General features: G+C 53.0%; 2 protein-coding genes across 3 annotated transcripts in view; both read right to left on the reverse strand.

Annotated features, from left to right (window-relative positions):
• Positions 1-539: 539 nt before the first annotated feature.
• On the reverse strand, positions 540-3648 carry Zbtb9 (zinc finger and BTB domain containing 9). Of its 2 annotated transcripts, none has more exons than XM_013035052.1 (2): positions 3397-3648; positions 540-2928 (listed from the first exon to the last, which is right to left on the reverse strand). In XM_013035052.1, exons 1-2 carry the CDS (start codon positions 3444-3446, stop codon positions 1482-1484), a joined length of 1497 nt encoding a protein of 498 aa, XP_012890506.1. In that variant the 5' UTR covers positions 3447-3648; the 3' UTR covers positions 540-1481. The 2 variants fall into 2 exon arrangements, with proteins under 2 accessions (XP_012890506.1, XP_012890507.1); XM_013035053.1 differs by having other exon boundaries at positions 540-2983.
• An 832-nt stretch (positions 3649-4480) lies between these two features.
• Positions 4481-20984, reverse strand: part of Syngap1 (synaptic Ras GTPase activating protein 1) — a 33216-nt gene continuing 16712 nt past the window's right edge. Inside the window, exons 8-19 of the mRNA XM_013034978.1 lie at positions 19206-19829; positions 18963-19107; positions 18618-18762; positions 16933-17169; positions 16591-16792; positions 16218-16396; positions 15540-15581; positions 14123-15194; positions 13577-13750; positions 11194-11405; positions 9943-10033; positions 4481-6420 (exon numbers count right to left, since the gene is read on the reverse strand). Coding sequence (XP_012890432.1) covers positions 6274-6420; positions 9943-10033; positions 11194-11405; positions 13577-13750; positions 14123-15194; positions 15540-15581; positions 16218-16396; positions 16591-16792; positions 16933-17169; positions 18618-18762; positions 18963-19107; positions 19206-19829 — 3270 coding nt within the window. The 3' untranslated portion in view covers positions 4481-6273. The remainder of the gene's footprint in view (positions 6421-9942; positions 10034-11193; positions 11406-13576; positions 13751-14122; positions 15195-15539; positions 15582-16217; positions 16397-16590; positions 16793-16932; positions 17170-18617; positions 18763-18962; positions 19108-19205; positions 19830-20984) is intronic.

Here is a 20984-nt window from a genome sequence, read left to right on the forward strand (position 1 = left end):
CAGTGGTTCACAGTTGTAATCCTAGCTACTCGAGGCTGAGATCTGAGGATTGTGGATCGAAGCCAGCTCAGGCAGGAAAGTCTATGAGACTCCTATCTCCAATAAACCACTTAGAAAACTGGAAGTGGCACTGTGGCTCAAGTGGTAGAGTACTAGCTTTAAGCAACAAAGCTCAGGAACAGCACCCAAGTCCTAGGTTCAAGCTCTAGGACTGGCACCAAAAAAAAAAAAAAAAAGGTAAACACAGAAGCCAGGCTGTGATGGTAATCCCAGTACTCAGGAGGTAGAGATAAGAAGATCACAAACATGAGGCCAGCAAGCCCAAGCCAAAGTAATATAGAACCAAGTAATACAGTTCTGATTTTGAAAGGTAATGTAACTTACCAGAGGCAATTCATCTTAGCTAGTCAGGACAGTGCTCTCTGATAGATCTGTGAAACCATCAACATAACCCAAATGTAAAAGGAATTTATTTCTGTATATCTCTGCATTCTCTGCATATCTTTTCAAACAAAATATTTAATCCAGTCCACCATCAGTTTAGATTTCAGGGCAAAGTTTATTTGAAGAAATTAATTAACATCTCCCTCCACCCTCATTCTAATATCTATCCCTCCACCTCTCAATAAAAGAGCTACCTCTATCAAATGTAGGTGGGATGGAAAATGAGGCAGTGTGGTTCTACTGTGCAGTTATCCTGTAATCTTTAGCATCTGTGGCCTCAGCCCTGAGTCCCTCTTGACCATGGCAGATTGTTCACAGAGCAGTAATGCCACCCTGAAAACAATGAGGGTCAGCTGCCATCTCCTGAGTTCACTGGTCACATTCATCACTGTGGTCAATGTATGAGTTATCCGTGGTGGTAAAAGGTAGACAAGAGGCACAAGCTGTTGAGGGGAACATCCTCTATTAAAGAAGGTTCTAGGAATGACACATGGAATGCTTAATTTGTTAAAGTGCTCAACTACAACTTATTAAAACAAGTAATGGAAAGGTGTCTACTAGTGGAAAGTATGGTATAATCTGAGGGGCTTCTGGAAAAGTAAAAAAAAAAAAAAGCACATAAAAAGGATTATGCTCACAGTTCCAGCAATCATGAGGGAAAACTTAGAGCTTTGTCTTAGGTCATCACAGCTCTAAGTTGAATATATCCTTAGTTGGACACCAGGTCCTTTAACTCTTCATGGACACTAAGTAAAAATTATGTCATCACTGTGTTCTACCTCTTCTCTAACCTTCTAATCTGAAGTCTTATTTTCTCAATGGACATTAAGACTGCAAAAAAGAAAGTCCATCATGGGCAAGTGATCAATTTAAGTATAGCCTATAAACCACTTCCCTAAACAGAGTTACCAAAATCTGGGTGAGAAATCTAAACTTCCCAGTCTGCTGAGCTGAGGTTTATACCCAAGAGCAGAAGGGTAAGTATCCATCATCATCAGTGGCTACTTGTCCTTGAAATTAGTGGACGGCCTGAGCAGTCACTTGTAAGTCCAGTGGGCAGTGGCCCAGCCCTGGCCCTTGCACAGATCCCGGTGACGAAGGTAACAGGCATGGACTCGGAATCGACGGCCACAATGGGGACAGGCATGCAGAGCTCCAGCATGGGTCTTCATGTGCTCTGTCAGATGGTGCTTTAACTTGAAGCGCTTGTTACAGATACCACAGCCAAAAGGCCGAAGGCTGAAGGTCAGCATGATGTGCCGGTCACGTTTTGGTTTTACTGCAAACCGCTTCCCACATAAGCAACCAAAGCGTTTTCCATCTGCTGGTGGTGCTCCACCCAGCTTTACAGGCCCATGCACAGCCTGCCCTGTTCCTCCAGGTCCTCCACCCCCGGAAAGGATTTCATTCCCATGAAGATCCACTGGTTTCCACGACGGACCCCCTCCTCCAGATATTGCACCTGTTCCTGGGGGCAGTAAGAATCTTAGCTCCCCATTCCCTTCAGCATCTCCTCCAGGAAATGCTTTGATCTCCTCTTTTATTCCTCCAGCCTGAGTTCCACCTCCTGTTATCTCCTCCTTAGGCTCAAAGGGCTCCTGCTTAATGTAGAAGATTTTGGGAGACAGTGAGGTGGGGGGAGCAGTAGACTCAACTGGTGTATTCTCACCTTCTGGATGCCTGTGGGGAGCAGTTATGGGCAGCGGGTGGGTCCCACGAGCATGGGCAAAACTCCCTGATACTCTCTGAGGTTGAGAAGTCTGAGACAGTGAGGTTGCTGATCCTTGGTCCTCCTCTTCTTCTTCTTCTTCCTCCTCCTCCTCATCTTCTTCCACCTGAATCTGTAACACTTCTCCCAGTTCACTTCCCTCCCCTCCAATGGGGCTCTCGGTAGAAGCAGGACTCTCAGTAGAAGCAGAAGACTGTACTGGGGCCTGGAAAGGGGAGGAGCGAATGCACCACCCTCCTGGAGAAGATGTGGGAAGAACTGTGTGGAAGGAGGCTCCTCCACGGGCTGAAATTCCACTCCCTGAAATTTCTAGTTCTCTAAGAATCTCTGAGCATTGATCTACTACTTGCCACATCTGAAGGCCACTGGCTACAAGAAGATGGGCAGGGAGAGCATCCAGAGGCAGGCGGAGGTGCCCAGAATAAATGAGCTGAAGTAGCCCCTCGAAAGCATCAGCTTCAATGACACTCGGCAGTGTGAGTCGTGGCGCATCCCCCAGAAGCAACTTGTCATGGAAGTAAGGAGAAGCAGCAGCCAACACTGCTTTGTGAGCCCGAAGTTCCCGCCCCTGCACCAGGAGAGACACATCACAAAACTTTCCCTCTAGCCTGTGGCGGTTCAGAGATTCCAGCAGCGACGAGCTATGCTGAGGGAACTCGATCTGGATCGTTCGTGGGGCTGGGTTGCAGATCGGGGAGGACACTGCAGGAGGCAAAGGCGTCGAAGAATCCATGGCCTCCAGGAAAGGCAGAATTCTGGAGTGTTGGGAAAAGATGCAAGTCTGAAGGGAGACTCCGCTGAGGACGAAGGCTGTGGGGAATAGGGATGGAAGTCACAGAGGGCTGTGCGGATGAGGAGAAACGTGTCTCCTCAGACAACAACCACCCCGCCCAAGGTGGAAACTTTATTTTCTTTTGGTCGGTCGTGGGGCTTGAACTCTGGGCCAGCGCGCTGTCCCTGAGCTCTTTTGCTCAAAGCTAGTGCTCTACCACTTTGAGCTGCAGCGCCACTTCCGGTTTTCTGGTGGTTTATTGGAGATCAAGAGTCTCACGGACTTTCTTGCCCGGGCTGGCTCTGAACCGCGATCCTCAGATCTCAGCCTCCAGAGTGGTTAGGATTACAAGCGTGAGCCACCAACGCCCAGCTCAAGGGCGGAAACTTTTCTGCAGTTCCTACAAATCAGTCAAGACCTCTCTCGAAGAGAAAACCAACAAAATACTAACCTGGGTTTTAACCTGCAGGCCCTGTGAAGATGAGGAGGTCGGCGCTTCATCAACGACCCAGATCTCGGAAGCCCGGGACGCCTCCTGCCCCGCAGCTCTGTCCCGGCTCACGGACCACACACCTGCTGGCTCCGGGACTGTTTACCCAAGAATGTGGCCAAGAATCCCAGCCTGGCTGCCTTAGGCGCCGGCACGCCCCCGCCGTTCCACACGCGGGGCCGACCTCGCGGCACCACTACCGCCACAACGCCTTCCCGGCCGGAAGTCGCCACCTCCCCACCGGACGTCCTCGCTGAGCCTGCGGGGCGGGACGAGGGTCGAGGCCAATTGGAGGGCAGCACGCTACAAGCCTTGTGCTGATTGGTTGCGTGGCGAAAAGGGTGGGGCCAGTAGGAAGCCTCAGATCCCAGAACCCACAGGGTGGTGTCTCAGAGGAGTGTTGGGTGGCGGCCCAGGATGGGGCGCCGAGGCTCTGGAGAGCGCAATCCGTCGGCGGTCGCGTAAAGCTGCGTTTCCTGGTGGCTAAGCGTAGCGTCGCGGTCGGTGTTGAGAGGGCCGAGATTAATTAGGCACCTACTGTGTGGACTGAGCACTGGCCCCTGGTACCTCGTGTCCTCCCACCGGCCTTGGAGGTAGGTGTTGCCACGAGAGGAAAACAGACCCAAGAGTAATGATTAAGCTGGCAAGTGGTGGTCTGGAGCCCACGTTTGCTAAGGAACCACAGGCTTTATCCTCTTATTTTTTTCATCGAACCATTTTTGCCAACAATAAAATCTTATTTCTAGACAATTTACATATTCGTAGATACAGACTTGGACTCTTTTGTCAGGTAATGCTGGTGTGTTCATCCTCAGCTTCCTTGGGGCTACGTGAAGCATTGGGGGGAAGGGCGGGGGAGAGTTAGGGTTAGTTTGGCCCGGGCAGATTCCTGCTCTAAGAACAAATCTCGCGGCATGAGGAGCGATGGTGGCATCAGGCAGGGGCATATGGCTTTGCTCCCAGGCTGTCGGCTTCTCAAAAAATAATACTCTGATACCCTTCTGGTCCGTCTGGAGACCCCAGGCTAAGAAAGTCAGCACAGCAATAAAAGAACAATCTCCGTTTATTAAACATGATTTTTTTTCTGTTTCACCACACACTCCAGAAAAAAAGGAAATGGGGCTGGGAGTGGAGAAAAGGGAGAAGTGGGGTGGGGGGGCAGAGAAGACAGGAGTGGGCTAGGGAGGGAGAACGAGAAAACAAAATAAAATAGGTAGGAAGAGCATCTTCCTACTCTTAAGGTGCTGAGTGGGAAGGGAAGCGAGGGTCGGGGGGATGAGGGGGCCAGGAAGCTCTGTACAGAAGGGTCGCCCCCAGCCCACACACACACACACCCCGGATATGTACAGTACAAACCCCAGATAATTACAACAGCCAAAGAGAGGAGGAGGGGGTCCGGAGGCAGGGCCTGAGGTGTGGGGAAAGCAGAGGAAAGGGCACAGGGATAAAATTTCACATATTTACAACTTTTATATAAGTATAAATTTGGCCCCGGCTGGGTGTATGTGTGTTGGGGGAAGGGACTGAAGGGGAACTGTCCATACAAAAGAAAGAAGGATGGAGTCTAGGAAGAGTCTCAATACCAAACGCAAGAAGGAATGAGGGGGCAAGGCTGAGTAGGGGATAGCAGTCAGGGAAGAGGGGGTGCCAGGGAGGGGCTTCTCCCTCCCCATGGCCTACCTACCCTGAACCCCATCCATCCTACCTCCCCTATCCCGCCAGAGAGCTATGTACAGAGAAACACCGAAAAATTGTGAGGCTGGCGGGAAAGAGGGAGGTGGAAGGAGACTGGGGCAGGGGGAGGATGAGAGGGAAGCCCAGCCCTGTCCTACCTCCCCCTGGGGGGACAGAGTCATGGAAAGGGGCCCCCCAACACCCCTCCTCTAACACAGGTCACCCCACCCTGGGGGAGAGAGACATGGCTTTTCCTAGAGTAAATTCCCCCCTCCCCCTGGGAGTAGAGACCAAGAAGAGAGAGGGGAGGGGCAGAGGGACTGTGTGTGTGTGCATGGTAGGGCAGATCAACTAGACTGTCCTCAACACACACACACCCTCCTAAACCCTAACCCCTCACCCTAACCTCAATTCCACCCCACCCAACACACTGGGGGAGGGGGGGGCATAAGCCCCCTCACCCCGCTCTGGGACCAGCCGAGAGCAGATCAGGTGTGGAAGGAAGGGGAGACAACTCCCATTCCCTCCTTGCCGCCCCCTCCCTGCCCCGGTGGCCCCCTCCACCCCATCTGGGTTCTGGGTGGGGAGGGAGTAAATTTAAGAGTGGTAGGAGAAGGAGTTTGTGCGTGCTGAGCCCCCCCAGACGCTCCTGAGAAATCAAGGGGTAATAGGGTCCCCTCACCTGGGGTCCCCTCCCCATAACAAGGGGGGCAGGGGAGGCCAAAATGGGGCGGTGGAGGGGAGTTAAGATTGTCAGCTCTGGTTACTGCTAAAAAAATCACCCTGAAGTTGAAAGTTTGGAGGTGCCACACCCCCAGGGTGGGAGTGAGGGTCTGTCCCCCAGTGCTCAGGGGAACAATGAGGCAGAGGATGGGGATAGCACCCCAGAGTGAAGGGGTCTGTGTGGGGTAGGTGGTATCCTAGGGCAAGGGTCCCTGGGGGTCAGGGGACAGCACCCGACAGGAAGGAAAAGAGGGCGGCTGAGGGTCCCCACTCTCCCTCCTGGAAATGGTGCAGTGGGGGGTGGGAGGGATTGGTGTCCCTCGAGGAGGCATTCAGGGAGGCAATCCCGCTGTCCCTCAGTGGTGTCCAGTCCTGGTAATTGGTGCTGTTCCAGGATGGGGTGCACAGGGAAGGAGAAGAAGGTCTGTGATGCTGGGTGGGCTAGTGGTCTGCGGTGTTTCGGAACTCGCCGTTCTCCGTGATCTGCAGCCGGGGTGGGGGGGGCGGGGCTGGGGGGGCCAGGCCATTCCAAGGTGGGGCCAGCGTCACACGCGGGTTTGTTGGACCCAAGGGGGGAAGCTGCCTCTCCTGCAAGACACCAAAGAGGGGAGCGCGGACTTATTGAGACGCTTCGCGGGGACCTGGATGCTAGCCCCTAGCAGTAGCCTCCCCCACAGCCAGCCTACTCCACAGCCATGTCCACCCCCTCCTCCTAGGACAATCCCCACAATCCTTCTGTTTTGTTTCTCACCTGCAGTATCTTCTGGGATCAGGGAATCTCACCCCCAGACTCCTTCAAGCCTTCACCCCAGAGTCACTCCATGAAACCACTCAGAAGCAGCAAGCTCCCTTGTCACCCCTCCCCCCCCAGCCTAATCCCACTAGCTTCACCTATTTATCATCCCCTGCCCTGACCACCCTCCCCCTTGTGGGACCCCCCTCCCTGCCCACCCCCAATCCCATGGAGGACTTTACATGGAGGAACCAGGGGCGGCAGTACAGCAAAACCTCATTAATCCAAACCCCTGTGGATTTGGAACTTTTTTTCATAATTTGAACAGAAACTGGGCTTGAGTTTTCCTTTATCTGTGAAGAAAGGGTGTGCTAAGCAAATTAGTGGTGGAAATGTGTCTGTGGGAGGGGACATTTAACTTAAACCAACAAACAGATTTCTCAAGCCTATCTACTCATTAAAGCATGCTCCCTGAGGGCCTGAGTGGAAAAGGCCTTGTCCGTGAAGTTCTACTTACTGTATATATTTTGAAGACATACATTTCATTAAACAGACATTGTCATTCGGTCTTGTCACTTATTCAGAGTGACCATCTTCTCAAATATAACATCCCAAATGAGAGAGGTTTAACTGGGGTGAGAAGGGTCAGGGAAGTGATGTGGGAAGGGAAAATCTTGTGAGAGGGAGCCTCTCCCACATTCGATGGAAGTGACTGAGAACCTCTGCAGGAACACAGCAAGGCCCCAATCTCTGCATTCATACAATGCCAAAACTGGCTCTGATCCTTTCCACTCCCACCTTCCTTTCATTCCCTAGCTCTGGCCTCACAGCTGGAGGGTGAGGGGTGCCAGACCCCACGCCCACCCTTGGTTCTCACCACCTCCTATCTCTCCCTGTATCAACTCCTGGATCTTGCCCTCAGAAAACTCTTCTGTTCCTCTGCCAGGAGAGAAGAAAGCCACCTGAGGTCCCCACACTTCTGGCCACTTAACTTGGCTTTTTACAATTCAGGCTCAGAACTACAAGGTTGAGATGGAGAAGTGGTTTAGAACAAATGTCTAAATTCCTGGGCCACAGGGTATTTAGTTAGGCCTGACAACCTATAGTTATATCTGACCATCATTTCCGAAAGACACAAAGGCTCCCAGGGCAGCTCTTCCTTTCCATCCAGGATCCAAGATGCACCTAGAAGGTTACCTAAACTCTTGTCTTTAAGCAAGGCTGCCTCTCTTAGCTCCCTGGTTATCTCATGCTCTGCTAGTCAGTGGGAGAGATTATATGTGGCTAGAGTACCCTGAGTATATATGGCAAGAGAGCAGGGGAAGGAACCCTCAGATTTCCTTCCCTCTACTTGTCTGCTCATGATGGCACATGGGCATGCCCCTTACACCCCCATGGACCCAAATTTAGAAAGTAGATAAATTAGGGTGCCATTATTCATTTTACAAAAGCATTCACTGCAGGAGTCCTTTAAATGATGAAGTCCCCTGGTGCCTTTTAGCATCTGTTTACAGATCACTAACTACTTTGACAGAGAGGCTGGGCAGGCAGAGAGTTAAAATTACAGTGCAAAGAGCCATTGCCCACTGCAGATCAATCCCACAGAAATAAAGCATCTCAGAAATGATAGCTATGGCTGACAAGTTCCCATTTACTGGCTTTTAAGGTAGGATTACATAGGCAGCAAGGCCATGGGATGGTGGGAGAGGGGGAGTGAGTTCATTAGCAACCTGGACATGTGAGCTCTGACAGGAATAGAAGGTCATTTACCATGCTGTTCCTGGCATTTCTGCCTGGGAACCAGCATGGCTGGTGAGCCCTGGCGGGATCAAGGGAGATAACCTCACCTCACTTCTCTCAGGCACCCAGGCTAGTCCATAGCCTAACAGCTGTCCAATATTCCCTCTTGTTCCTCCTAAGTCCCCTGAGTTCAAACTTCCCACTCCCAATTCTCACCAAGTGGGGAGAGAGCATGAGCACAACTATCTTTTGCCTCACAGGTCTAAGATGGGGAAGAGTAAAAGGAAAGGAACAGGAAGGAGGAGGGGTGGAAAACCAGGGTTAGGGAAGGAAGGGGAAATCCCAACGTACCTTTTGCGGTCAGTACAGCCCCTATTGGCCAGGGCCCCTCAACCCATCATTTTCCTCCACCCTTTAGAACCCACCCTAGCACCCCACCCCCCAAGGACGCTCTGGTGAAATGGGGGGTGACAGACATACATTGGAGAGGTAGAGGAAGGGGAGGGTGTAATCAGGAGGAGTGGGTTTGGAGGGAAGAGTGGGACCTGTGAATGTGCTAGGTCCAGCTTGGGTGAAATTCAGTACTTGTACTAAAGCATCACAGGGTGATTGTGGGGGCATCAGCAAGTGCGCTCTGATGGTGCCATGGGAGGGTCTATGAGGAGGTGTCAGGAGGGTAGGGTCTGAGGGCGCTCTCTGGGTGTGGAAGGCAGCAGTGAGAGGGGAGAGGCTTCATGACCAACCTGCAGTGGTCCGGAGTCACCTCCCCCAGTGTCCTCCGCCCGTGGTCAAAGCGGAACCAGGAGAATTACCTGATGAGGAGCTGCAGGGGGAGAGAGTGGGGTCATGGGGTCAGGGCCTTCGTGGTAGTGACAGAGAGGCCTGGTGGTCAGAGCAAAGGAAGGAGTATGGGTAGGGAAGAACAGGATCTGGGGACAGCAAGGAGGGAGAGGCCACCAAGCTGGCTGGGAAGCATAGAGGGTAGCAGCAGGGAGCCCGATAGTGAGTCGAGCGGGAGGCCAGAGAAGGCCAAAGGAAGAGGGGTGGATTTAGGCACTGAAGAAAGGGGTTAATAGGAGGCCCTCGAGATCTGAAGAGTTGGGAAGAGGAAACTATATCAGAGCTTCCAAGGAATCAGACTATAGGGAGTTAGAAGAAGCGAGGTGATGGGGACTCCAAGTCTCTAAGGGCTTGAGGACACTACAGTTCAGACTGCCCCATGCTTCATTCTAGCAAAGAGCAACTTTTAGCCCTTCTAGCCCAACAAGAACAGAATAGAGAAGCTGAACTCTGCCTTGAACAGGAGCGAACAAAGGCACAGCAGCGGTTCAGAGAACAGGTGAGAACGTGGCAGAGGCTGAGGTTCTGGTAGGAGGTCCTGAAAGGCAGACAGGAGTGGGAAGACGGGCAGGAAGGCACGGGGTGGGGCTGACACTGCCAGGAGTGACATAGGCACAGATGATGGAATGAAGATGGGTCACTGAGGGGCTGCATGGGGGGAGCAGCCGGCAGACAAACGGAGGACAATGGGAGACAGATGTGATGGGGCTGGGGTGGCTGGTGCAGTGAGTGCACAAAGGACAGTGGGATGGATGGGGATGGGACACGGAGAAGATAAATGACATTGTAATTTCCACCTGAGCGTCGAGCAGCCTCTTCTTGGGTTCAGGCAGCGGCTCAGCCATGGCGGGGTGGTCCCGGCGCAGCTCCTCCTCCACCAGCATCAGCCTGAAGGGACGGGCTTCAGTGGGGTTAGTGGCGGGCACAGGCTGGGCGCCTGCCCATGAAACTCCTGACTGCCTCAGACATCCTCCCCTTCCTGCAGAATCTCCATTGTCACCCAGAAGACTCCCTTGTCACTCAGGGTCCTCCACCTTCCTCTTAGAGACCCTCATGTCTCCCTACTGAAGACAGACTTCTGTCCTTGAAGACCTCTGACACCCAAACACCCCAGCCCTCCTTCCCCTGTAGAACCTCTGTGGCTGAACACCTGGCTTCTACCTCCAGTGACATCCCAAGATACCCCTTGCCCAGGGCCCAGGACCGGTCTCCATAATTAGTATGCCCAGCTTTCCCTGCCTTTGGTGAAGATTCTCAAGGTCATATAAAGGCTATCAGTAAAAAAAGCAGGTACCAAAATGTTTCTAGTCAAGAAGCCATTCTATTTCTTTTTTTTTTTTTTCTTGCCAGTCATGGGGCCTGAACTCTAGGCCTAGGCACTGTCCCTCAGCTCTTCAGCTCAAGGCTAGCACTCTACCACTGGAGCCACAGCGCCACTTCCAGCTTTTTTGCTTATGTGGTGCTGAGGAATCGAACCCAGGGCCTCATGCATGCAAGGCAAGCACTCTACCACTGAGCCACCTTCCCAGCCCCAAGCCATTCTATTTCTTACTCCAACATTTACAAGGGATCAAAATGAAGCTGGCTCTGCTTAGAGTGAGGATTGAATTCTCCACCCTTGATTCTCAAGATAACTGACCCCCTTGATGAGATGCCTACTTTGGGGAGTCAGAAACAAGCACAGTCGCAAAGACGCTTTTTGATGAAACCCTTTGCCAAGGCTGGAGAAGGAGCTCTGTCCTGTAGTACTCAGGGCTCCTGTGACTAGGGTCCCTGCTTTGCTCTGGGGTGAGCTTCACACGCCGAGTTGAGAGGTAACCTGTGGGCAGTTCTGGCCTAGGCTGCAGCCAGACACTGGTTGCTACAGATCCCAAGGGCTTCAGAAGTTACTCATCAGCAGGTTTCTCCCCACAAGGTGATAAGCGGCGACTCCTTGGGAAGAGCCTGATGGGACCCCCTGAATTGGGCAGGGATCTGGAAAAGCAGCCCAGTCCCTGCTCCTTTCAGCCTCACGCTCCCTTGCCACCCCTCCCCGGGCCGCCCCTCACCTGCCAATGATGCTCTTGATCTGTGAGTCCTTTTCCACTTGCTGCTGCCTCAGCCGCTTCTCACTTTGCTCCAGTCGGGCTTGATACTGCATCAGGATTTTGCTGGTTTGTTCTTCCTGAGACAGCAGCCTCCGCTCATACTCTTCCAGCTTCCGATTGGACATGTGGAGCCGCTCCTTCAGTGAGTGGATCTCCTCCTCGTACTCCTTCACCTGCCCGCCGGGCACATGACCCCGCACTATGAGGGGCGCCCTTCCCTGACCCCACCAACCAGTCCCTATCCTCATCTACCCAGGAGAGCCACTGTGTGGAGGAGCATCAAATCCTCTCCCTTCCTGTGGACCATACTCAGCATGCTTGAGAGAAGGCCCAGCAGGATGCTGAGGCTCACTCAAGATGGAACAAGGTTACAGACCCACACCCTAACAGGTGTATCTGTGCCTGCACATGCCTATCAGGATATGAGGCCCCACAGAGCCACCTAGACACACCTTGTGTTAAATGTTCCTAGAAATGAAAGATGGAGGGATTCATCAGCTCCAAGCTGAGACTGAGTATGTGGGAGAGAGATAGGAAGAAAGGACACTGGACTGGAGTGGGGCAGGGATACATGTGACATATCTTAAGTGTCCTGGGGACTGTAGGTCATCAAGGGGCTCTGAGGCTGAAAATCTAGGAATACCACTGCAAATAGAACCCTGGAGTTCCAGAGCCAAAAGGACTCAGTCATTTTAGTATTTTTTTCAATTTTTGTTTACAAGAATTATTTTATGTTTCCTATAGACTCTATGCGCTGCCTAATATGGTAGCCACAAGCCACATGTAGCTTTTTTTTTTTTTTTCCAGTGCTGGGGATTGAACCCAGGGCCTCACCACCAAGCAACATGTAGTTATTTCAAAGTTAAATTATTTATTTATTATTATTTTTTGGGGGTCCGGTCATGGGCCTGAACTCTGGGCCTGGGCGCTGTCCCTCAGCTCTTCAGCTCAAGGCTACTCTACCACTTGAGCCACAGCGCCACTTCTGGCTTTTTTTTTTTTCTGCTTATGTGGTGCTGAGGAATGGAACCCAGGGCCTCATGCATGCAAGGCAAGCGCTCTACCACTGAGCCACCTTCCCAGCCCCAAATAATTTATTTCTTGAATCATGACAAGTCACACATCTAATACAATAGCCACTAGCCACATGTAGCTACCATTCTTTTTTTTTTTTTTTTTTGTCGGTTGTGGGGCTTGAATTCTGGGCCTGAACGCTGTCCCTCAGCTCTTCAGCTCAAGGCTAGTGCTCTTGAGCTACCACTTGAGCTACAGAGCTACTTCTGGTTTTCTGGTGGTTTATTGGAGATAAGAGTTTCATGGACTTTCCTGTCCGGGCTGGCTTTGAACCGCAATCCTCAGATCTCAGCCTCCTGAGTAGCTAGGATTACAGGCGTGAGCCACCGGTGCCCGGCATTGTTAACAGTGCACATCACAGGACTTTTCATCACTGCACAAAGTTCTATTGGAGAGAACTAGTCTGACGCCTTCTCAACAATTTTCCTCCCTGATTTGAAGTAGAGACTGGAGGAAGAACCTGAGAGGTTTTTACCATTCTGTGAAGGGGAAAAATATAGAAACAACCCCCTCTTAGATGCAGAGGAGAGATGTGAGTTCACTGTTTATGATAGGTGCCTTGGAGAATTAGGGCTTCATTTGCTCTTGGAACTCGCTGGACCAAGTCCATTAAGTCAGTGCAACATTACCTATGCTCCAACTTCTTCCTAAAACACCATCTCCTCCCCTACATGGTAGTCATAGGCTTTTTATATATGACCTAATCCTCCAGTCACCCTTTTCCAGGCCCTTCCTGCAAATTACCTGTGGATGCCTCAAGGCTCTTAGGACTATCTGCCCTCAGTTCCCACCAACCAAGATTCTATAGAGTCCTTATCCCATTGAGGAATCTGTACCAATTTAGATCATGTAACCCACACTCTCTGCCACCCACACTCATAGGTCAGTGATTGGGTACCCCAGCCATTGCTTGCACAGCCTCTGCCAGGCCGAGTTGAGTAGCTCCCACTGCTAGTGAAGGAAAATTTCCCTTCCTGAGCAGTCCCAGAAGTAGGGGTAAGAGTGTCTCTGGGGAAGAACATGGCAGCAAGCCTAATTATAACATGTTTCTCTCCAGTCTATACTGTACATAACCCACAAAATAGAGTTTAATCACTTTTTAAATGGATTGTCAGCTTGTCTCCCTTAATGGCCTGAAGCCTTCTAAGAACAAAATGGAACCAGGTCCTTTTCTTTTCACCATAACTATCTGAGCCTGTGTGTTTTCCTTGGAGGGACTAAAGTGAAAGGGGAGCTCGGGCTGGAGGGAGGGAGGGCAGGGCCAGCGTACCCTATCTAGCCGGCTCTCATCCATGGATTTCGAGTACTCCTTGAGCTTGTACTCTTCCCGTTCAATGTGGGCGCTCTCAATGTCCGCCGACAGGTGAGGCATATTGGAGACCCAAGCCACAGTTCGTTCAGAGGCTGGCATCGTGGGGTTCAGCGTGGATGGCGTCTGAGAATGCTGGGGCACGGCAAGGTAGAGGCAGACAAGACAGCAGAAAGGTAGGAAAAGGCAAGATGCATTTAGAGGGAAAAAATGGAGCCAGCAACTGATATAGCCCCAGACCCACTGGCGTAGTCAACCCTTCTCCCCTCGCAATGCTAGGGAAGGAAATCATTGGTTTTGTCTTCCCTCTGGAGGGAGAGTACTATGAGGGCAGGCATTTTTGTGTTCACTGTGCCTAATAAGCACATTGCAGGCAATTACGTTTTGTTTAAAGAACCAGAGGAGGGAAGAAAACCCCATGCTGTGGCCTCCCTACCCATCACCCCATTTCCTCTTTCCCTCCCAGCTCTTCGCCCACCCCACCACTTCCCTCCTACCCTCACCTACCTGCTTGGTGATGGAGGGCTTGAGCCCCCCACCCCCTCCGCCACCGCTGCCCCCGCTGCCCCCAATGCTGCCCTCCTTGCTGAGGCTCTGTTGCCGTGGACGGGAGGGGCCGTAACTCGGCTCTGGGGACTGCAATAGGTTCCCGCTGGATGGCCGGGGTTTCTGGGCAGCGCTGACCGTCAACTGCTGAGACTTGCCCCTCTGCAAGGGAGGCGGCTGGCCCCCGCCACCCCCACCACTGCCCCCACCACTCCCACCTCCGGGCCCTGAGGGAGCTGGCCTCTGGGGACCGATGGTGATCTGGGGAGGGGACAGCATATGCTGCAGGTTGTCCTGGAGTGAGAGCTGCCGACGGGTGAAGTCAGTGCCAGAGGGTCCAAACTCATCACTGTAACTGTGGCTGTGAAGGATGGAGGCGGCGGGGGGCTTGGGGACCCCGGAGGAGAGGTCCTCACTCTTGCTATAGCCATGGAATGGGGCAAAGGTGTCCCCTGGGGGCTCTCCACCTCGGTGGTGATGGTGGTGGTGGTGGTGATGATGCGACGAGGGTGGGCCGTGGCCGCCACCCCCTCCGTGGCCCCCTGGGGGTCCTGGCCCATCAGCAGCCATATGGAAGAGAGGGTTCTGGAAGGAGAGGGGGATGCGCAGTTGCTGGGCAGGGACACCGTCCGTGGTCACACCCATCTGGCTGAGGCGCATGCCAGCTGCCGTGATGGATGAGCCACTCCCCTGGGAGAGGCGTCCAGCAGGTGCAGGCCGAAGCCCCAAGGCCGCTGTCAGTGAGGCCTGGCTTGAGTGCAACAGGTCTCCAACAGCTGCCAGGTTGGAAACGCTACTGCTGTTGAGGCGGCCACCGGGCCCATCACCTTGCAGGTCCAGCATGGACACACTCTTATTGACACTCAGCATCTTCTGCTCTGGCTCTGTGATGTCCGAGCTGCTTGTGCAATATGCTGGTGAGGACCGGGCCAGTGGCGGCCTGCTCACATAGAACAGGTCTTTCCCCCCACCAGGTGGCGGTGGGGGAGGTTTTTCCTTGGTGGGGGAGGGGAGGCGAGCCATGTCCATAGAGCTGTCAGAAGGGAAGGAGACACACAAGCAGAAGGTAAGTCCAGGGCTACTGGCAACTGAGCCTGCTGTGGTCTGGTAAAGGCCTGGAGTGTAAAGTGGGACCCAGGGCAGGGCTCAGAGCTGGTGGTGGCAGCCCTGAAGAGGCAGGCAGGGATGCAGGAGGGGACAGGTGGGAAAAGGGAAAGGACAAGGCCCCCTCCAAGGACAGGGGTGAGACCTACAGCAGGAGAAGGGATGAGGGCCAGTTTGGGCAGATATGGAGGAGATGAGGTGCACTGAGGAGAGGAGAGGAGGAGGGCGAAGGCCAGTGGAGCAAGAGAGGGCTGGGGAGGGGAGAGCCCCTCACCTGTTGAGGCCTCGTGCCATGAAGGACTGAAGGTCGATGGAGCTGGAGAGAGATGGGAAGAGGGGCGAGCACAGACAGATGGAGAGAGGGATGGATGGATGGAAGGAGTGGCAGAATAGTGGGATGGGTGTAGCATCATGGAGGAAGAGACATGAGCAGAGGAACAGCAGGGTGATCGTCAAATAAGGAACAGCAGCTGAGGCCCAGGCCCACCCTATCAGACCAGATGCAGTGGCCCCTACGCAGGCTTCCAGCTGCTGCTTGTCTAAGGGCTGGATCGTGGAGGGGGCTCTGCAAGGTTCTGCGGGGACCAGGGAGGGTGCTTATTTGCCAAGCCCCACCGTGGTAGGGGCTATTTTGAAACTACATGGCTGAAACAAGTGCTGGCCAGCGCTCAGTCTGGAGACAGGCATGGGCAGGCAGAAAAACCAAGGCAAGTGAGAGCTTGCAATGGGGATTCCCTGGGCTTCCAGCTAAGCTCCGAGCACTTCAGAGGCTCTGGCTCCTCCTGGCTTTGAAGGCTTCCCACTGCCTGCAACCTGTCTTCTTACCATTTTCCCCCTGAGAACTTGCTGCCTTTCCCCTTTCAAGCCCTAAAAAGATGCATGTGGGGCCCAGTGAGACGTATCCAGAACAGGTGAGGGATCCCAGGACATAGGGGTGGAGGTCCCAACTCACCTGTTGAGGTCCCGCATCATGTAGCCCTGCATCTCTGCCGATGGCCCCCGCAGCACCACAGGCTGAGGCCGGGGCCGCTCACTCTGGCGGCTCGGCTGCCTTTGGATGTTGGGGTTCCTCAGGGCTGTGCTGATATCATTGAGGAGCCGGGGTAGTGGGCCCAGCTTCAGGAGGGCTTCCTAGAAGGGCAAGGCTGTTACCTGGGGGCTGAGTGACCAGGTTTAAGAGGGCCACAGAGGGTGTCTGAGCTAGAGTCGTGTTGGTAACATTTCAGGGAATGGGCAAAGGAGAGAAATCTGTATGGAGGGCAGTTTCTCAGGCCTCAGGTGTCAATAAAAGTGCCTGGGATGGGGCAAAGGGGGCATTTGCTGACCTTGCTGAGCTGGGGCAGCACCTCCCAAAGTAGGGCATGCAGTGTGGAGAGCTCGCGGCCCAAGTCAATGTAGCCCTCAAAGCTACTGCTGTTGGTCAACGTGTCCAGGTTGGAGATCTCGTACAGGAACTGCTGCATGGAACCCCACTCCAGCTCCAGAAACTCATTCATGAAACCCAGAAAGTCCTCCTTTGAGGTAAACCTGGCCAAGGGATCCAGACAGTAGAGGTCACACTGGTGCAGAAGGCCTCATACCCAGCCCTGTCTCAGGGTCTCTGGGAACTCAGGGGACCCTTCTTGCCCCCTACAGCCTGACCCCACCCTGCCTATAGCCTCCCTCACTTGGAAAAGTTGGCCAGGTTCTGGATGACCTTGGCGATGAGGGTGAGGGTTCGTGAGGTCTGCTCATCTGGGTACTCCTGCATGAGCCCAAAGAGACTGGGCGACATGATGGCTGGGCAGAGGAAGCGCAGGAAGAGCGAGGCGCTGATGAGTCTGTCCGCGATGTCCTCCCGGCCCCGCTCTGCACAGCGCAATCTCCAAGATGCAAACACCTCCTTCAGCTCCCTCGGGAACACGCTGGGGGGAAGGGATGGGGAGACAGAGAGAGAGAAAGAGAAAGAGAGAGACCGGGACTGAGCCCCAGAGACCCTCAGCTTCCAGGGAACATGCTGAGGGGGTGGCAGGAGGTGAGGGTGTGGAGACAGAGGTGGGAGAGACAGGGAGGAAGAGACCGCAGGAGGAAGAGGCAAGGCTGCTGGAAGCAGAGGACCATGGTAGAGGGGACAGACAGATTCTGGAGAGAGAAATGGAGGGGGAAAGGTGAGGGGAAAGAGACACGTGGGAGAGTGACAGAGGGGTGGGGGAGAAAGACAAGGAGAGGAGGAGAAGAAAAACAGACACCAGGGAGAGACAGAGATGGGAGAGAGATGGAGGGTCACTTGAGATACAGGGAGCTCGGACCCCCCAACTCTTCTGGATTCCAGGGAAATGGGGATGGATGTGCCCCAGGCATGATCCCCAGTCCCTGGAATGGCTCAGGGCTTACTCTTCCCCGCCCCCAGTACCACTTCAATGTCCCACTGACACCTTAAACTTGACTAGTGTAAAAAGGAGCTCACCATCGCCCCCACACCTCCAACTGGCTCCTCCTCCTGACTTTCCTGGTTCTGTCAATGAGGCCACCGGTCTCCCAACCACCAGCCTCATGGCCTCTTGAGTCATCTCTGACTCCCCACAGACGTGGCCCCTCCTTTCCAATCCACTGAAAGCTCCCCACCCATCTCTCAGCTGGTCCTTGCAACAGCCTCCTTCTAGGTTTCCTGTCACCATCTTTACTCAAGATATGATATTTATGCCTGACCTATTAATCACAGCCCCCAACAGCCTGGACTTCATTCTCCCTACTCTCTAATTTTGATCACCCACCAGCTAGCTCTACTGATGGATTAATTTTCTCAATCCTGCTTTTTCCTGGTACCCAACACCTTTAGTCACATCTCTTGGCCTACAAAAGAAACTCCAGAACCTTCCAGATTCTAACTAATTCTCTGTCCACACATCTCCCATTCCACATCCATTATGAACCACATACTCCACTAAGCCTCTTTTAGCTGTCATTCCCTGCAAGCTCCTGGGTCTTCTCACCCTCATCCAACCTGTCCCACGGTTTTCAGAAATGTCTCTGCCTACCATAAGCAAACCCAGTGCTAAAAACCTAGTCCCAGGCACCTCTTCCTTATCTCAAAGCCCTGCCTTTTCAGATTTGGCATTGCACAGAGGACCCTCCTTCAGCACTTAACATAGTTGTGGTTCTTTCTCTTGTTGTGCATCTCAATTGTCCCTACTCGTTCTGGTGTAGGCTCCTCTGAGGGCAGGGACCAGACCTATGCACCTGTCTGGCTCTACAGCACCCAGAATAATGCTTTGCCCTAACTGGTGCTTAGTCCTCTTGGAGGATGGACAGATGGATGAACAGATGAACACACAATTGCCCCAACCCCCCAGCCCAGCGTTCCCAGTCTCACCAATGGGAGTTGACCACCTTGCACAAGGCCAACTCACAGCACATTCGCAGGTTGGCCTGGTGCTCTGCCAAACTGGATGCGGTACACTTGATGGGATCTACTTCGCAGTTCTCCTCGGATTCATACAGCGCACGGATGAACTCCCCTGGGGGGTGGGGACACAACAGGGAGTAGTCACACTCTCCAAGGGCAGGGACAAGGGTCCCTGGCTTGGAGAATGGCAAAGTCAAGTGGTTGGAGACTAGGATCCTGGGACTGAGGGTAACTTGGGGAGTGGGGAATCAGCGTCTTAAGTTGGGAAAGGTATCTGGTGGGTTTGGGAAGGGGCCTGGAGGTGGGCCATACCAATGGCATCCTTGAGGTATTTCTGACCAATCAGTCTCATATACTCTTCTATGGCTTTAGTGGCGAGCGTGTTCTCGCGGAATATGAGGTGCTCTCGTTCCATGAACCGGTCTACCTCTGACATGGCCATGTCTGAAAGGAAGTCCTGGGGCCCAGAAAAACCCAAGAGTCAGTCCAGTCCTCCTTGTCCCCCACATCACTGCTGACTCCCAAGCCACCTTTCCCTGAAGGCACAGTACCCACCTTGGCCTTGCCTGTACTCTGCAGGATATGAACCAGTGCACTGGCAACCTCTTCCTTGCCCTTGACATTCAGGGCGGGCTCTAATACTGCACACAGCATCCGATAATGGTTGGTGACATACTCTGCAAACTCTTTATACAACTCCATGGGCAGGATGCTCATTGTCTGGTAACGTGCCTTCAGCCTTACCGCCGGACAACCTCCTTTACCCTTGCCCCCTGAGCCACTCCCGGAACCCCCTCCCCCTCCTGACCCCATGCCCCCAGATCCCCCACTGCCTGTTGGTAGGGTCACAGGGTACCACTGCTCTGTGAAGTGGCGCCCAGCCAGGGTGGCCACTGGCACAGTCACCAGGCCCACATAGCCCGCCTTGTCCTTCTTGCGCTTTTTGTCTGAGTCACGATATAGATGCAGCCGCAGGGCACGGACAGCCGGCAGGTTGTTAAACTCAAAGTGCTCGCCCCAGAAGACGGTGTCCCCGGAGGCTGAGCGAGGCTTGGAGGTGGTGCGTGCATATAGCATGTCATCCAGGCAGAGCTCACAGTAGTAGCGCTTCTTGGGGGGCAGTTCTCGGGCCTCTATGATCCATAGTTTCAGCACATTATCTACCCGGCGGCTGTTGTCCTGGCATGGGGAGGTGTTAGGATGGATAAAAGAAAAAGGGATAGAAAGACAGAGAGACCAAAAGAGGAGAGACAGTGAGAAAGTGGAATGGAGAGAGCCATGATAAGGCTGAGAAACTGGGTTGAACAGTTTCTCCCCCCCTCCCCAATTTATGTCCATCCAGAACCTGTGAATGTGACCTCATTCATAAATTAGATCCTTGCAGAGGCAATCAAATAAAGATGAGGGCATACTAGATTGGGGTGTACCCTTAGTCCAGTGGCTAATGGCTTTATTATATGGAGAGGAAGATCTGGAGATAGAGATGTACAGAAGGAAGCTTACCATGTAGGAGGCAAAAAACTAGATGGATCTAGCTATCCAGGGGCAGGGAACCTTTTTTCTGTCAAAAGTCATTTAGATATTATAACATCGTTTGTGGGCCACTTAAAATTATCAGTACAGGAAAACAAACTTTGGGAAGCTGTCAAGAAATGTACTTGTTTGTCCTGTCATGTGCCAGATGATTTGAAGGGCTTTATATGACCTACAGCCTGCCCAGTCATTCCTCACCCCTGCACCAAAGATGTCCAAGGATTGCTGGGAGAGGTAAAGGACTCTCCTTGAGCCACAGCTCCCCTCTGGCCTTTTTGGTGGTTAATTGGAGGTAAGAGTTCCATGGAAGCTGGGTGCCAATGGCTCATACCTATAATCCTAGCTACTCGGGAGGCTGAGATCTGAGGGTCACAGTTCAAAACCAGCCTGGGCAGGAAAGCCTGTGAGACTCTTTTGTCTCCAATTAACCACCAGAAAACCAGAAGTGGTGCAGAAGTAGTAGATCACTAGGCTCAGGGACAGAATTCAGGCTCTGAATTCAAGCCCCATTACTGACTCCCCCACCTCAACCCCCCCAAAAAAAAGTTTCATAGACTTTCCTGCCCAGGCTGGCTCTGAACCACAATCCTCAGATCTCAAGCTTCCCAAGCTGCTAGTATTACAGGCATGAGCCACTGGCACTCAGCTTAGGTAGAATTTTTTACTGGGGAGGCAGACAGGGCCTTTTGCTTGCTCAGCAGGTACTCTACCAGGTGAGCCATGCTCCTAGTCCTTTATGTTTTCATTATTTTTCCCCATTTTAACATGATCCTCACTCCTTTTGCCTGGGCCAGCTTGGAA

The sequence above is a fragment of the Dipodomys ordii genome, unplaced genomic scaffold, assembly GCF_000151885.1.
Source record: "Dipodomys ordii isolate 6190 unplaced genomic scaffold, Dord_2.0 Scaffold202, whole genome shotgun sequence".
Lineage (NCBI taxonomy): Eukaryota > Metazoa > Chordata > Mammalia > Rodentia > Heteromyidae > Dipodomys > Dipodomys ordii.